We start from the raw sequence: 17,113 nt of genomic DNA, 5'->3' as shown, positions 1-17,113 counted from the left end.
GAAGTTCTTGATAATTCTTCGATAGAAGATACTGATAACTGTGCCATTGCTGCGAGGTAGTCGAAATTAGGGTCGTGTAGATAGAGGTTTGGGTCTATAGTTGGAAGGCTGGGATGCGTGAAGCATTGGAAACGGTCAAACTCTTGCGAGGACCGGGTTTTACTTGGCGCAACTCAGTGAGTACTGTCAGTTCAGGTTTAGGTATCGTATCTCAACGTGACAAGAACGGAACGGGTGACTACACTGAGCGCTAGACAAGATATGCTTTCTTCTTTTGTGTGCCTGCCCTGGGATTGGCTGGCTGGCTGGCGAGGAGCTGGTTGCGGGGCGTGAGACGGGAGCTCACGACTGCTGGCTGGTGTGGCGCGCTTCTGGTGGCTACGGGCGGTACTCCGTTGTCTGCTCAGAGCGAGTACTTGGCTGGGAATGAGTAAGTGAGTGAGTGAGTGCTCATGCCGTTAGCTTAAGGAGGGTGCTCTCTCAAGCCTAAATAAGGTAACATTCGTTATCTTATCACGTAACTCACTAGCGGACTATCATAAGCAGAGTTTAGTCTATTAGGCATCACCAGTGAACATGGAGCGTTGGTCAGGTCGTGTAGCGTTAGTTACTGGGACTAGTTCTGGTATAGGAACATTTATAGCCTACCAGTTACAAGACCACGGAGTTCATGTCGTCGGTGTGGCACGGAGAGCGGACAAGATAGAGGTGAGTATCATTTTTTGCTAGGGGCTTTACGTCGCACCGACACAGATAGGTCTTATGGCGACGATGGGATAGGAAAGGCCTAGGAGTTGGAAGGAAGCGGCCGTGGCCTTAATTAAGGTACAGCCCCAGCATTTGCCTGGTGTGAAAGGTGAGTATCATATGCCAGCACGTAATGTTATACGGTAAAAGTCAAATGTCACCGCCCTATTCCCTTTTTTTTTTTTTAATGGCTCATCACTGATGTCAAATTGTCTAGTTATATACTGAAATCATGAGACAAAACTATCAAAAAACTAACCTCAGTGTAAGTATCAATAATGGCAGCTCCCTTCTCCAAGTAAATGATCAGTCAAGATAGTCATAATTAAGTTGGTTTTCTAACTCAAATATTGTAGGTATTAAGTAAATAAACATTCTCTCTCTCTCTCACCCTCACTCTATTTAATGTTATATATTTCAACCTATGCCTTTGCTGGCAAGGTGTAGTGTTTACAGTGCACTATATCTTCTGGTATGGGATACAGCAATTTGTTACCTTCATTGACCTGCCCCAGTCTCATTCTTGGCCAGTGGCGTATACTGAGGGCTACCAAGGCTATCAGTGAAGCCCAAACCTCAAATGCGAGAGATGGAAATCTAAAGCACATTATATTGTAAGCATCTGACACATTGTTCCATTTGCAAACCTTGAAAGCAATGAGAAAACACGTCGCACGTATTTCTGGGAACAAGGCTTCGGAGACTGATATTGCAGCCCAGACTCTCGACCCTTCCCATCGACTCGCCTCACGCGGCTTGCTGCTGTCTGCCTACAGGTGCGGGGACCGGCGGAGGATAGCTGTGCTAGGCTTCGGTCCGTCAGATCGCCACTGCTAACTATCACCATGCGTTACTCATCGTATATACTTCCTCACCTCATCCTTCTGTCTTAAATATATAGATAACGGAGTGCTGGTATTTCACTCCCTTTTACTTCTACATCCTTGTAGGAAGACACTGCAGGGCTGCTCTTATAGGAGTAATATAGTTTTCTTTTTATTGGTAGATCTGCTAAAATGAAACGCAATCTTTCAGGTTTAGTGTTCTCTTTTGTTGGTTGGAATCGAACCCGTGATCATGGGTCGGACACCACCACTGATCTTCCGAGGAAGATAATTAACCATTGAACGATGGGTACGACCACTGTAAAATTCAACGTTGTTATTTAACGATTATGATGATGTTGTTAATAATAATAATAATAATAATAATAATAATAATAATAATAATAATAATAATAATAATAATATAGTAATAATGGTGCGTGGCATCTGCATAGGCTTGGTGGTGACCTAATAAGGATAAAATGAATGGCTAAGACGTCATAAAGACCCAGTTCCCAAGCCAGGGAAATTAACAGTATGAGGGGGTTGATTCTGAAAATTGAACCTGGGCCGTCGGACCAAAGGCAGGCATTCTATCCATTTAGCCTCAAGGCTGGACTTCAATTTGCTAAAACTTAGGCTACCAATTCGATTGATCAGGTGTTGAGTATTGGCGGTAGGAGAGGTCAGGGCAGTAGCTTGTGAAGCAGCCTTGACAACACAGCGCGCAGCTTCGTTGGCTGTTGGCTGCAGCTCAAAATGCTTAAGGCTTGATGTTCCCTAAACCAACTGTCGAAAAGGGGTAGCCTAAGTCTAGTGGTAGCCCACGTCTTGATACCAGCATACGCCACTGTCCTTGGCTTTGACGATGTGAAAGTGACCGAGGTATAAGTGACGCTAGTAATGCCAATCCTTATGCAGCCAGTCCCTGCTATGAATGGTGTGAAAATGTTGCTCATAGGGTCAGTTGATGCATGCATTTCAGTAGGCTTGACAGACTGATATGTAGTAGTGACTTTTGGCCCTGTGAACAAAGCAACGGGAAACTATTTCAGTCATTTACTTGGTATGTCTCCTCAGTGACACCTATGCTATCTATGACAGCTGTTGGCGGAGCTGTGAAAGATCAAACCAGCCTTCGGGCTGAATACCCAGCGTACATATATCAGCCTTTATTTTGATATACGCGTTACTATGACCGTAATCTTCAGTGTTTGCCTTGTGTAAATAATTCAGCTCCCTTCTTGCAATTTGCTAATACTTGTCGGACTGAAGAGAAACCACGCTATAATAATACACACAAGCAAATATATTACATGTACATATGCCGTAAGACGATAAGAATACACACAGGCTAAGTCTGCAGACCGTACCAAAGTCGTGAGAGGACGAGATAAGACTACGTTAGTTTAGATCAGGTTAGGTCATGTTAGGTTGATAACGAAATTTCCTTCTACTTCAAATGAATTGATCTTTATATAGATGAGGTAACGTTGATTTCCTCTTCAGAGGAGTTCTTGCAGAATTTTCTTACTTTTTATACATCATCATTGAAATCTATACATACGAATTGGATGAAGTCGGGCCGTAATAAAATGCGATCGTCACTTAAACTTCGTTATTAAATGTATTATTTTAAAATGCCACAGTTCTACTTACCTGCTATTACCCAAATGGATTTACAATCCTACAGAAAAAGAAAATATGCAACAGTAGTGATTTTTACAAGAAAATATGCTTCACTTATACTCGCAAAGGCAACAGTAGGGATTTTCACAAGAAAATGTGCTTCACTTATACTCGCAAATGCAACAGTAATGTTTTTCACAAGAGAATATGCTTAACTTATAATCGCAAATGCAACAGTAATTATTTTCACAAGCAAGTGTGCTTCACTTATACTCGCAAATGCAACAGTAATGTTTTTCACAAGAGAATATGCTTAACTTATAATCGCAAATGCAACAGTAATTATTTTCACAAGCAAGTGTGCTTCACTTATACTCGCAAATGCAACAGTAGTGTTTTTCACAAGAGAATATGCTTCACTTTTAATCGCAAATGCAACAGTAATTATTTTCACAAGCAAGTGTGCTTCACTTATAATCGCAAATGCAACAGTAATTATTTTCACAACACGACATGCAAGATTAACAGTAACTGTAAGATATCGTATCGACAAGTAGGGTCCCTAAACTGTTAAAAAATAACTATAATCACTACCTTCAGTATTAACAGGGGAGAAAGAGTAAGGTTGTACCCTTTGTGCAGTGGTTTACAACCTTTTTTGAAACCATGGCTGCCCTGACCAAGAACATCCATGCTGCGACTACCTTGTAAGAGACTTGACTTTTACTCTAAAGAATCTGTGAAAATATATACCAACCAACGTACAAGTAAAAAAACTTGTACAAACACAGTACAGTATGAAAAACCTTTACTAAGTTATAAAAAATCAAAACAGAATTTTTTTCTCTTTCTATTATTTTTAAAAATTGAAGACTAAATTAAAATGAAAGGAATATTACCAAAAAAAATATGATGGATAAAGTACAATTTCAGCGCAGAAACTTTTATCAGTGTGAAACCTCAGATTGCCAAACCTTGGCACTAACTGAGAAACAGCTGTTCTCATTTCCTTCTCTACACACAGTTTTGCAGTATGGGGAATTAAAAGTGCGGGGCAAAAAAAATATACAGACACCAAACAGTACCCGAGTTTGTGGAATATAGCGGATGAGGGTTACGGGGGTTATATGCATACAGTAAATATTGGAAAGCTTTTCTTTTTATGCTCTCTGAGCGAAATTCGACAGAGAGGTAAAGGTTGACAGTTTACCATTTTAATTGCAGTACAAAAAATTAGAGGAACATGTTTTTGAACGTATGCCATGCTTCACAAAACAATATCTCACACCCAGCTGTATTACCAACTAAACCTTTATTCTTTACCGTTAAAGTATACAAAAGAACATCGATGGATTTGCGTTCATTTTCAGAACACAAACGGAAATGTTCAAATAGGAGCGAAAACAAAGTGATAACAGTCCTCCAGGGTGGATTTTTATCACAGTTGGTGAGCTTCAGTATGGTGTATGTCCTCCACGAGCATTTATCACAACTTGGCATCTACGTAGTATGCTCCGTATAAGTCGTCGGAGGTCACGTTGCGGTATCAGGTCCCATTCTTCAATGAGAGGCTGTTCGAGGTCTTGGAGAGTCTGTGGTGGAACAGGACGCCCACGAACACTTCTGTCAAGCCTATCCCACACATGCTCAATGGGATTAAGGTCTGGACTCATTGCTGGCCATTCTATCCCTTGAATGTCCAGTTCTCGCAAGACAGCTCTGGTGATGCGCGCTACATGAGCCCTGGCATTGTCGTGCATGAGTACGTATTCAGGGCCAACGCCGTATGCAGCAACCAACACATGCTGTAGCAGTATCTGCTCGATGCACCCCGCAGTGGTAAGATTACCATGGACGACGACAAGATCCGTACAGCCATAAATATTGATGCCACCCCACATCATCACAGAACCTTGTCCGAATCGGTCGCTTTCCTCGACAATATTTGGCATGAACTGCTCACCACGGCGTCTTCATACACGTTGACGTCCATCACGCTCTGTCAGGGGAAATTTGGACTCGTCTGTGAACAACACGTCTCCGTTGGCGAAGTTGCCAGTTGACGTGGGTACGGCCAAACAGAAGGCGAGCTGCGCGATGTTGCTACGTTAGACGGAACACTCAAACAGGACGTTTGGGTCGTAAGGACAATTCTCTTAACCTGTTCCTTACTGTCTGGTCAGACACCGTAACTTCACTGACCCTCCTGAGGTCTTGTTGCAGTTCTCTGGCAGTTGCTGAACGACGCCGCAACGCACAGATGGTCAGATATCGGTGGGGTTGTCATGCGTCCACGACCTTGTCCAACCCTCCTTGTGAACTGGCTTGTCTCACTGTAGCGATTCTACAAGCGGTGAATAACTGACGGAGAGACATTGAGATCCACAGCAACATGAGGTAAAGTCCATCCATCCTGGATCAAAGTGACGGCCCTTACGACTTGAACCTCGTTAAAAATGCCTCATGGGATGTGCTGGTTGACGTACAACATGCTCAAACGACCGCAGTAGTCTGTGTACCTCACAAGGACACACGGACGCGCCGCTATTCACTTTGTTTTGTGGGTTCACCTGACAGTTTAATGCATGACTACACCTACAGATGGAGTATAACTTAGATATGACATACCCTGACTAGCTAAAGTCTCAAGGTATGCTGTACGACCATTGGAACCCCATCTACCAAATTAACGTTCACATACCGGACGTTACAAAACATATTCCCTTAATTTTTTTAGCTGTGTAGTTTTGTGAGATTTGATTCAATGCTATACAATAAAAGTTCACCATATGAACAATATTACACATTTATTACAAATATAAGTACGGCGTGAATATACAATTAAAATAATTTAGTATTTGACTACACATTAGGAAACTAAGACACTAAAGAGACTGCCAGACTGACGAATGCGCCCGGCAAGCGGGTGAAGCATACTTTAGTGTTCATGACCTTGGCAAAAAAATATACCTCTGCTACCCCTCCTCACACCACATGCAGTGTGTCCACTTCTGGTTGCGCCGCTATACAAATCGGTTATCGGCGACGAACGACATTTTGTGGGTATTTTCGCTAATCATTTTGTTAATAGTTCATCATCATCATCATCATCTGTTTACCCTTTAGGTTCGGCTTTTCCCTCGGACTCAGCGAGGGATGCCACCTCTACCGCCTCAAGGGCAGTGTCCTAGAGCTTCAGACTCTTGGTCGGGGATACAACTGGGGAGAATGACCAGTACCTCGCCCAGGCGGCCTCACCTGCTATGCTGAACAGGGGCCTTGTGGAGGGATGGGAAGATTGGAAGGGATAGACAAGGAAGAGGGAAGGAAGCGGCCGTGGCCTTAAGTTAGGTACCATCCCGGCATTCGCCTGGAGGAGAAGTGGGAAACCACGGAAAACCACTTCCAGGATGGCTGAGGTGGGAATCGAACCCACCTCTACTCAGTTGACCTCCCGAGGCTGAGTGGACCCCGTTCCAGCCCTCGTACCACTTTTCAAATTTCGTGGCAGAGCCGGGAATCGAACCCGGACCTCCGGGGGTGGCAGCTAATCACACTAACCACTACACCACAGAGGCGGACTTGTTAATAGTTAAAGAATATAATTGTAGAAATTGCTTTCTTTAATCATTCCTATCTTCAGCCAGCTAAAATGGAATAAAAATGTAATATTTTCTCCACAAAGTGTGTGTGGGGGGGGGGGGGGACAACTGGAGTCTTGATCTGTACTTGGTTTCTATGATTGCCACTGCTAATATGAAAAACTCCACGGCGCCCCTGGAGTTCATTCAAGACGTCCCAGGGCGTCGTGACGCAACGTTTGAAAACCACTGCCTTATTGTATTTGTTTATATGGCAGGGATTAAGCCAATGTAATTGCGGTAAGAGCATGTCCGGCACCTTTGCTGAGTAGTCGGTTCAAAGGATCCTGGATTCGATTTCTGACCGGATCGCGGATTTTAACTATGTCTGGTGAATCCCTCTATCTTGAAACATCTTCATTTATATGCATCACACTAGAAATTAGCACAGAAACACGCAATAGCGAGGACATCTCTTCGTATAGATTTTTTTTTACAATTGTTTTACGTCACACCGACACAGATAAGTCTTATGGTGACGATGGGATGGGAAAGGCCTAGGAATGGGAAGGAAGCGTCCGTGGCCTCAAGGTACAGCCCCAACATTTGCCTGGTGTGAAAATGGGAAACCACGGAAAACCATCTTCAGGGCTGCCGACAGTGGGGTTCGAACCCACTATCTCCCGAATACTGGATACTGGCCGCGCTTAAAGCGAATGCAACTATCGAGCTCGGTTTCGTATAGAGTAGGTCGGCTAGACACCAGTACGATACGATGTCTGTTGCAAGACAAATTTCCAATCAGATTCAGCAATGAGCTCGTCAAGTGATGTAGTAGTGTTTAAAGGCAAAGAAGAAAGTATTGGGTGCATCCGTATAATGTAATTAACGTACTTAAATCAGATTCGACTGCATTGGTCTTCCAGTCCAAACCTGTCTCCTCGGCTTTACTGTAATAAAATAGTAATCGTATGGCCTCAGCTACCGTGTGCAGACATTTCGATTTGACGCCATCTGGCTGTCTGCTCGTCAATTTCGACGTTCCGTTTTACTCTAGGCCCACTAGATGGCAGACCGAGTAAAGCGGATCTCTCTTGGGCGTCTATGGCTGAGATTTAATGAATTTTGGCGGGTAAACACCAAATGTGTCACCAGAGATCTTTTACATGCTGACATCGTACGACATGGAGTATCGAATGGACTTTTTTTCCGCCCTTCAAAAATCCGACTACCTCTGCCGGGTTTGAACCCGCTATCTTGGGATCCGGAGGCCGACACTCTACCACGGATCCACAGAGGCAGCTGGTTTTACTTTAATTAAAAAATAGTGCTTTTCGACAGTACTGCTTATCTACACCTAATTCCTGTTTCCTGGTACCGGGTCGGGTACGCTATTTACGGCCACATGCCCTCCCTGACGCCAACCTCAGATGAATGAATGAATGAATGAATGAATGAATGAATGAATGAATGAATGAATGAATGAAATTGAGTGCTTGTATCCACTGAGTTAACCAATTATCAGGAGGCTTTCAACAAACTTACAGTAGGGATAACCGAGAACGAACTTCAGTTATGAAAACAAAACTGTGTCAATGACTTTCAGGAAAGGAGGCAAACCGACAGTTAATGATGTTGTAATTTTTAAAATAGAAACACCCTCGATCGTCACACATTACAAACACTTAGGAATCACATTACAGGCCCTTGGAAATGTATACTGTATCCATGTTCGGGAGAGAGTTATAGCTGCCTTATCAACTATGAACAGTAGACGAAATTAACGGAAGTTACCATTAAATTCTGCGTTAAATAAATTTAAATTGAAAATTTGGCATTAATCTGGGACCAAGTCGAAAAGAAGAACCTCAAAGAAATCGAAAAATTAAAAGCAGGATTCCTGAAAAAAGGTCATATGCATTTCAAAGTATACACTCTCTCGCCTGGCATATGTAATCGCCAGAGAATCCTTCTACATTGAGGATTTGAGATATGAGCTATTCCTACCTTCAGCAGAAACAGCGACGATATATGATTAGTTTTCTTCGGACAAACTACAAACGGTGGCCTAGTCCTCGCTTTCTTCCCGCTGCTTTATCCTAATGTTGGATTTAACGGAGTCGTCAGGCAGGATTTTGTTTTGTATATCATATGTGTACACATGCACGTATATTACTCAGAATATAGTTAGTTATTTTAGAATCAGTTAAGTTATTCAGTGCCGGCCCCGTGGTGTAGGGGTAGCGTGCCTGCCTCTTACCCGGAGGCCCCGGGTTCGATTCCCGGCCAGGTCAGGGATTTTTACCTGTACCTGAGGGCTGGTTCGAGGTCCACTCAGCCTACGTGATTAGAATTGAGGAGCTATCTGACGGTGAGATGGCGGCCCCGGTCTAGAAAGCCAAGAATAACGGCCGAGAGGATTCGTCGTCCTGACCACACGACCCCTCGTAATCTGCAGGCCTTCGGGCTGAGCAGCGGTCGCTTGGTAGGCCAAGGCCCTTCAAGGGCTGTAGTGCCATGGGGTTTGGTTTGGTTTGGTTTAAGTTATTCAGTGGCGGCTGGTACAGAATGTTAGTTCTGTGCTGTAACGCATACCCCTCCAAAAAATAGAAATATTTAGAAACATACCGGTATGTGGTTTTCAAGAGGCTCTCCACTGAGTTTTCCACACTGAACAAACACGCAAACAACCCCAACACACATACACATTCCTCATAAAAATCTATAAAACTGTATAATTAAACACACAATAACACCTGCAATGCCAAAATATTCACGAACTCAAACACTTCGTGTGAGCGCGCAAAAACAGAACTTCCCAATGTTACCAACATCATTGAAATAAAACCAGCAACGTCGTAATGCAAAATTGCATGTTATGTTTTTATAGTGACATTTATAAACTAGACACTTTAATTAAAGAAAATCGCAATATCATGTCCTTATTTTGACAACATAAAAAGTAAAATTTTTATAGTTCATCGATTTATAAATGTGGCTATGGAATAGACAAGTTGGTAGTATTCTATCCTCTTTGGTATTTAAAGACCTGGCGGGAACAGCTCTACAGTATTTTGTTTTCCAGTTTGCTTTGAGCGATCCCCTCTTATATCCTACTGTACCGTACCCAGGGGTAAATACCCTCTAGGACGATGCCTCCATTCCTGTATGAACATCCGACTAACTCAGGGTTGGGCAGAGTGTGGGTTGGTTGTCGATTGGGTCAGGATAAAAGTCGAAGTTCAACACTAAAATAGCAATCAATGACAGGAAATGGAGGTATAACACGAATGAGAAACAATCATAGGGGGTAAGATGGATTTATTAACAAATATCCCCGATCAAATCACACGAAAATAATTGAATAAAAAAATAATAACTTGTAAAAAAAATGAACTCAAAGTAATAAAATAAATCGAAATCAGAAACGTTAAATGAGTGATAATACAAATTTGACATTAAAAGAAAAACAAGTTCAATAAAGAACATATATAAAAATCAAGACTGAGTATCTTCTCATAGTCCAATGTTTATGTTGTATGGCAACAAGTGTATGCAAACACTGCCATTGGTATTTCGGTATGGAGTTTCACATTATCGCATCCCAACGATACGGTTTCAAAATTAAGTTACTCCCGAGAGTCAACTATTTCCGTAAAATCAAAGTTACATCATGTGAAAAATTACGACGGAAAGAAAAAAATACTTAAGACGCACCGGACGCTATGTAAGGTATGCAAAATACTAGGGGCAAATCCTACACTATATTTACAATAATTCAAATAATCAAACTAAACATATATATACATCGGATATCGAGTAAAGTCTTAAATGCTACACTGCTTCTAATGTGAATCCCGGTTCACTACAAAAGATCTAGACAGAACTAGATAAACCAACAATACATCAGCACTCGGGCTGTTCCCTTTAAAAACAACGAGACAAGGTATACAATCACAAAATAATAAGGTAAAACCATCCTGTAAGAGAAAAACATATAAATAATCCTTGATGTCATGAAGAAAGCAATGGGCAACATTGCCTCCTTCTGCTGCGTTTGAGCGCTCAACAGCGCGGTCATCCGTCATGTACTTCCGGGTAGATTACGAGCTGTAAAGAAATATTGAACTCCACTACGCTAAAGATTGGATTTTGTCTCCCGTGGCCGCCACAAGGAAATACTGTCTCTTTCACACATGCCGATAACACAGGCCAGGACTCAACTTGCCATGAGATAACGCCCATCATCAACTACACGGAAACTCCCGTATATTAATTGCTTCTTAGCATGCTTGGGCCATTTAACAACATCAGACTCAATAGTCTGGAATTAACACTGTCCATTCTGATCACAATATACTCAGAAGACGCTAGGCAGACATACACACATCTGCACAATTTCTCTCTATCTTGTCAGGCATACAATCGGCCTGTACCAATACATTATAATTAAGCATGCAATTATTATCTCATCATTCCTCATGAATCCTACTGGCCTTTCCACATAACGAGACGCTGTTCAAGTCCTTGGCAGACCATCAGGCAAACAGAATCCAACTTAACTTCAAAGATCTTAATTTAACAACGACGTTCTGCAGCTCCTTCTGGCAGCTTCTGTAAAACCATGCATCATGCAAAATAGCTATACCTGTCTCTCTGAATAACCGAAATAAAGTGAATTGATACGTGTTTGACGTAATATAAAAATGAACCTGTCGATCTAGCCCTTCTAGCATATATTTAAGGAAAACTCGGAATATCCTACTCTAAGTACTATATTTACAACAATAACTGATCCTATCAATCCCTCATTTTCCCAAACATCTAATCATAAAGCAAAATAAAAATAAAATAAACATGCATTAATCTCGTATCCGAATCTACCATAGTGACAAAATTTAACAAATACATGCCGTCAGGCTTACTTTAAATGAAAATAAAAATTCTATCTACACTGCCCTAGTACCTTAACATAACTTACATATCATGCCATATATAATACGTGCATCTTACTTTAGATGACTCTCGGGGAACCAGGATAGCAGCTTACATCCCCACTAATTTTGGGATCTACACCATGTTAATCACATCCTTAACATGTGGGAATGCACTTCCTTCCTCTGCAGGTGTATCCATCATCTTGCTGGAAAACAATTCACTGGAACACAGAAGACTATAGTTGATAACCTCTTCGCTGCTTAATGCTGCGAGCCGAAATACCCTTTCTTTTACCAGATCAGCTAACACACTGATTCACATATATATAACACACTTCACTAAAAGGGTAAAATTACAGTTTTAAAAGCAGCCCACGGTTCGGTACGGAAGTTCCACGCGAATACGCGCCCGTCGCGAAATAGTGAAACACTAGCACGTTTCCACCACACTTGTTACTCAGCGGTCACTACACCGTCTTTATCGATTAAAAGTAAACTCTGTCAAAGCACAGTAAATATTACGACTGCACAATTTGAAGTATCAACGAGAACCAGTTACTATTTCTGGAATAACGCCACGTTAATTACAATCACCAGTCACAGAGTTGGTACATCCGCACTGTTCAAACTTTTCCTACAGAGTGCCGAGTTAATACATCCGTACTGCTCAAATTTCAACTACAGAGTGACGCTCTCCAGAGCTTGGATTACTGAGGAGGCTTCGGTGACGCTAATATTGTTGGGGTTCCCGGGTATCTGAACCAACCACCAATCAGAGAGTTCGTCATGTATGATGATACAATACTTATTGTGATATATTTATAAAACACAGCTCAAACATTAGCAAATCTCTTCCACCAATTTCTATAATACATTTCCAAATATATCTAACTTCAGAAACTGTGGAAAACCGATTGTCTACAGAAACTGACTTTATCCACAGAGCATGTTGGTCATCCTGGAATTAATATATGACGCGGTGTAGCCTCCATGTTTGCCAAATCCATAAATTCCCATTGGCTGAAATATCTTGCTTGGTCAGCATGTAATACACGTGTCGGTCCTTGCCAGCGCTTGGGTACGCTTACTTTCTCACGGTCATGCGGAAATATGAAGCAACATCCAGCGACTTACAGTCTTGCTCAACATCCGGTATTAACTATCTTGGGATACGATGCTTTAACATATTGTACTGTAACTTTTTATGAATAAAATTCACATGTTTGGTCAAATAATATTCCAATTATTATTATGGGCCGGTCGGATACGGCTCATCCTCCTCTTACCCAGGGAAAAAAAATGAATATGGAGTATTTATTTTTTTTCTAAATGTATTATTTGACTATTTATAATCATCTGAATGTATGCAATCTCTTTCCTTTAGTACTATTTGCCGTCTCGCAAATTTGTATTCTCTTCCCACAGTCTATCATTATCTTGGCGGATGTTGTAGTAGATGTCAAGTAACGCATGAAAACGTCTCTGCACACCACCACACTCTTCACAATCTTCTTCTTCTGAATAATTGTCTCTTTCCATCTGCGCGAAGTTGACATTCTCCGTGTCTTCTTCCGGGTCATCTGCATCCACCATCACAGGTTCATCATTCGGGTTTTCTTCTTCTTCTCCATCATCTTCACTCTCATCTTCTGCCATCTCTCCTTCTTCTTCTTCTCCTTCTGGGATATCGTCTATTCTATGTTTTCTGTGATCGTCATTGGGCTTTACTACCACTATTTCCTCTACTCTCGTAATTAGGAGCATTGGGATTCAACCTGTTTTCCTGTTGCCTTACACGGTATTCCCTGTACGCAACACTTTCAGCTCCATGACATTCTTCGTTACCATTAGCTTGTATGGCTCCTCTCCACCGGTCTTCCTCCTGCCTTTTTCCTCTCAACTCTTCAACGTATTGTCTTGATTCTTCTCTTCTTTGGTCACGGTTCTCCTGGTAATTGTCTCTTCCTCCTCTGGGGTTTCGCTCCTTCTCGTCCCAACGATAATATGGTCTTCTGGGTCCACCATAATTTCTATACTTGTACCTATAGGTCCTCCCATTATTTCCGTTTGGATAGCTACATCCTCGCTGATTTAGGCTATTACCTTGATAATTATTTCTTCGAAACTGGTCTCTTCTATCTCTCCGCTGCCAGTTACCATCCTGATGTACAGCACTCCTGTTGGCTTGCTCATGTGTCGCTGTTTGAGTCCCTAAGCTTTGATAATCATTTCTCTTCCTTACTTTCGGTGGATTACTTCCTTCTTCCACCCCTACCGTATGGATAGCCTCAACATGCCTCAACCTAGGCTGGTTTTGACTAGATGTTAAGTCTAACTGTCTTAAAGTCAATTCCGCCTCTGCTGCAGTTTTAGCATTAGCTGCAATTAATGTCCTCTGCACTTCAAGAGGTAGTTGTCGAGAGATTGCTGCTATAATTTCGCTCTCGCTTGGGGGCATGTCTAAATCACGAAATTTTAGCATCTGAGAAATGAAAAAAGGAGAATACTTCGTTGGCGTAGTAGCCGGATATCTACGTGAATACAATTCCATCCTCAGTGATTGCTGCGTAGATACGTCCCAAAACTTTTTAAGAAATGCCTCCTTAAACTCCTCATATGTAGTAAATGTATAACGGAAAGCATTCGCCCATTCAGCCACGGTTTCGCCTAGAAATCTTTCTACTGTCCTTAATTTACGCTCTGGTGGTACCTTGTAATCTGCTAAGAAGTCATCCATTTCACGCAAGAAAGCTTTAGGTGTTCTCTCATCATTCCCTGTAAACTTCCGTGGTTTTTCTTCATTGCTCCTCATAATATTATAAATAGGAACATTGTGTGTTTCATTCGGAGTTGAACAATGGACCTCCTGACGCGGTAACTGTAGAAGATCGCTCAACGCTACGTTATCGCTAACTTGACTGGGTGCCTTCTCTATAATGGTTTGTTGCACTGTACATTTTAATTTACTGAGTTCTTTGTCCGTTCGTAAATCCAACAATTCTAACTTATCCTTCATGTAGGCGATTTCCTTCTCAACAACCCCTATCTTCACTTGATTTTTCTGTGAAACCTCTGTCCACGTCTCCAGACTCGAACCAAGTACCTGTAGATCTTCCTTGTTCCTTTCCCGATCAGCCATTATCATGTCTTTGACTTCCTTGCCTGTCTCCGCAATGTCCTCCTTCATTTCCAATCGAATCTGAGTTTCTATTTCCTTCATTCTTTCCTCAGTCTCCGTTTGCTTCATCTTTAGTTTCAAATCAATTTTGTCTTCCGTTTTCTGCTGAGCTTCAGTAATTTGTTTACTGATGTCCACGGTGAACTCTTCCAACCTCGTCTCCGTGTCAATCCGTAACTTATCAATCGCGCCTCGCTGGAGTGTAATCTCTGCTGTAGCTTCTTCTACTGTATGCGATAAGTCTCCCAGCCGCTTATCTGTGCTAGTCATGTGTTCTGTAACCCGATCGGCAATTTCCTCAACAGAATCTCTAATCTTTTCAATTTGCGTCTGTGTTTTAAATTCTACTGTCTCTAGCTGTCTCTCTAATTTTCCCATGCCTTCTAAACAGCATGTACGAACGAAGTCAATTTTCCCCTGTAACTCATTAGTCGCCACCTTAAGTTGCTCCTCAGTTTTCTCCGCCGCCTGTGTTAATAACTGTCTAGTCTCTCTGGACTGTTCTTCGCTTTTTTCCGCAGCCTGTTTTAACTGTTCGTCAGTCCTATCTGCAGCTTGTTTAAATTGTTCGTCAGTCCTATCTGCAGCTTGTTTAAATTGTTCCCTAGTTTCTTCCATTGACCTATCCGCCGCTTGTTTAAATTGCTCCTCCAACTTACTCGAAAGTTCATTCATACGCTCCTGTTCCCTCATCTCGGCCTGCTCTGCCCTCTTGTCCATCTCCTCTAACAACTCCTTCATCGTCAACGCCATACCAAATACGTATTTGAGAAAACGCAGGGATGCTCGCCACTACCTAGTATCCTATACCGTATCTTGTGTACTCCATACGAAGACCATTTATTTTACTGAAAAGCTTCTATGATTTACGTTAATCATATATCAAGAAAACATGGCCTCAAAATACGCCATATAGAAGCTTCCTATGATTTGGGATATTTATCTTCTGCCGCGCATAACAAACAAACGCGTTATCATAACTTTAAAAATAAATTACTAATATCGTAGCCCCAAATTCTTTTAATCCAAACATTAGTAATTTTCCTGTCTTTTGGGCTCTAATCTAAGTACTAGACAACAGTACTGGACCATATTTACGATAAATACCTCCGACTCCAGACTAATATTCCAGCATAGGTTTACCAGTCCTGAATCATCAGCACTCATTGCAAATATCATCAACATTTTCTTAAGACTGAGGCGCTCTTAAGTTCCTAGCCTTACTCTAAATCAAATAAAATTATCGTTACTGTCAATTGAAATTTGATCTACACACAAATTCCAGGCTATATCAAGATCAACACATGTCTGAAGGACACGTCATCGACCACTTTACCTCATTAGAGAAATCTTTTTATAGTTCTCTGACTCAAATAGAGTTCCTTTACTACTACGACACGCCTTATTTATCGGCTATGTTCCTCATTCTTCCTAACATAATTTAAATCAAACTTTTTGCCGATGTCCCTAACGTAATGCATTTAGATTTTACTCTGTTTTCTAAACACACGATTTCCTATGAAATCTTGCCCTTTCATGTCCGCCTACTATCATTCGTAGTACTGAACATGGGACTCTAGACTCAAGTTGTCTGAACGTTAGGTTGCCAGATTCCTAAGTTGCGCCTATGGTTCGAAATTACCTATCTACCTTTCTTAAATTTAATCATTATCTGGATACCAATTATTGGTCTCTTCCAGCTTTCGAACCATGATCCTAATCCTATCTAGCCTTCGGAATAGCTTGTCAAATCACATTCACTCTCGTAAATCTCAATTTGACCTGCCCAAGTTTGTAAGAACAACCTAGACATCTTTGGGTAACACAAAAATACTCCCAGTGGGATACGAACATACACCAAAGTGTCTATTTGCCCTTAGTTGCGGCGCCAAATATATATGTACCGTACCCAGGGGTAAATACCCTCTAGGACGATGCCTCCATTCCTGTATGAACATCCGACTAACTCAGGGTTGGGCAGAGTGTGGGTTGGTTGTCGATTGGGTCAGGATAAAAGTCGAAGTTCAACACTAAAATAGCAATCAATGACAGGAAATGGAGGTATAACACGAATGAGAAACAATCATAGGGGGTAAGATGGATTTATTAACAAATATCCCCGATCAAATCACACGAAAATAATTGAATAAAAAAATAATAACTTGTAAAAAAAATGAACTCAAAGTAATAAAATAAATCGAAATCAGAAACGTTAAA

At 41.6% G+C, this 17,113-nt stretch overlaps 1 protein-coding gene across 1 annotated transcript in view; it reads left to right on the top strand.

The window, feature by feature from the left end:
- The first annotated feature begins 426 nt into the window (after positions 1-426).
- The window catches only part of LOC136885934 (farnesol dehydrogenase), a 53,008-nt gene continuing 36,321 nt past the window's right edge, over positions 427-17,113 (top strand). The window contains exon 1 of the mRNA XM_067158633.2: positions 427-708. Within this exon, the coding sequence (XP_067014734.2) occupies positions 577-708 (132 nt within the window). The 5' untranslated portion in view covers positions 427-576. The remainder of the gene's footprint in view (positions 709-17,113) is intronic.

This window comes from Anabrus simplex, chromosome X (genome assembly GCF_040414725.1).
Source record: "Anabrus simplex isolate iqAnaSimp1 chromosome X, ASM4041472v1, whole genome shotgun sequence".
In the NCBI taxonomy this organism is placed as follows: domain Eukaryota; kingdom Metazoa; phylum Arthropoda; class Insecta; order Orthoptera; family Tettigoniidae; genus Anabrus; species Anabrus simplex.
This window is presented reverse-complemented; position numbering and strand designations above follow the sequence as displayed.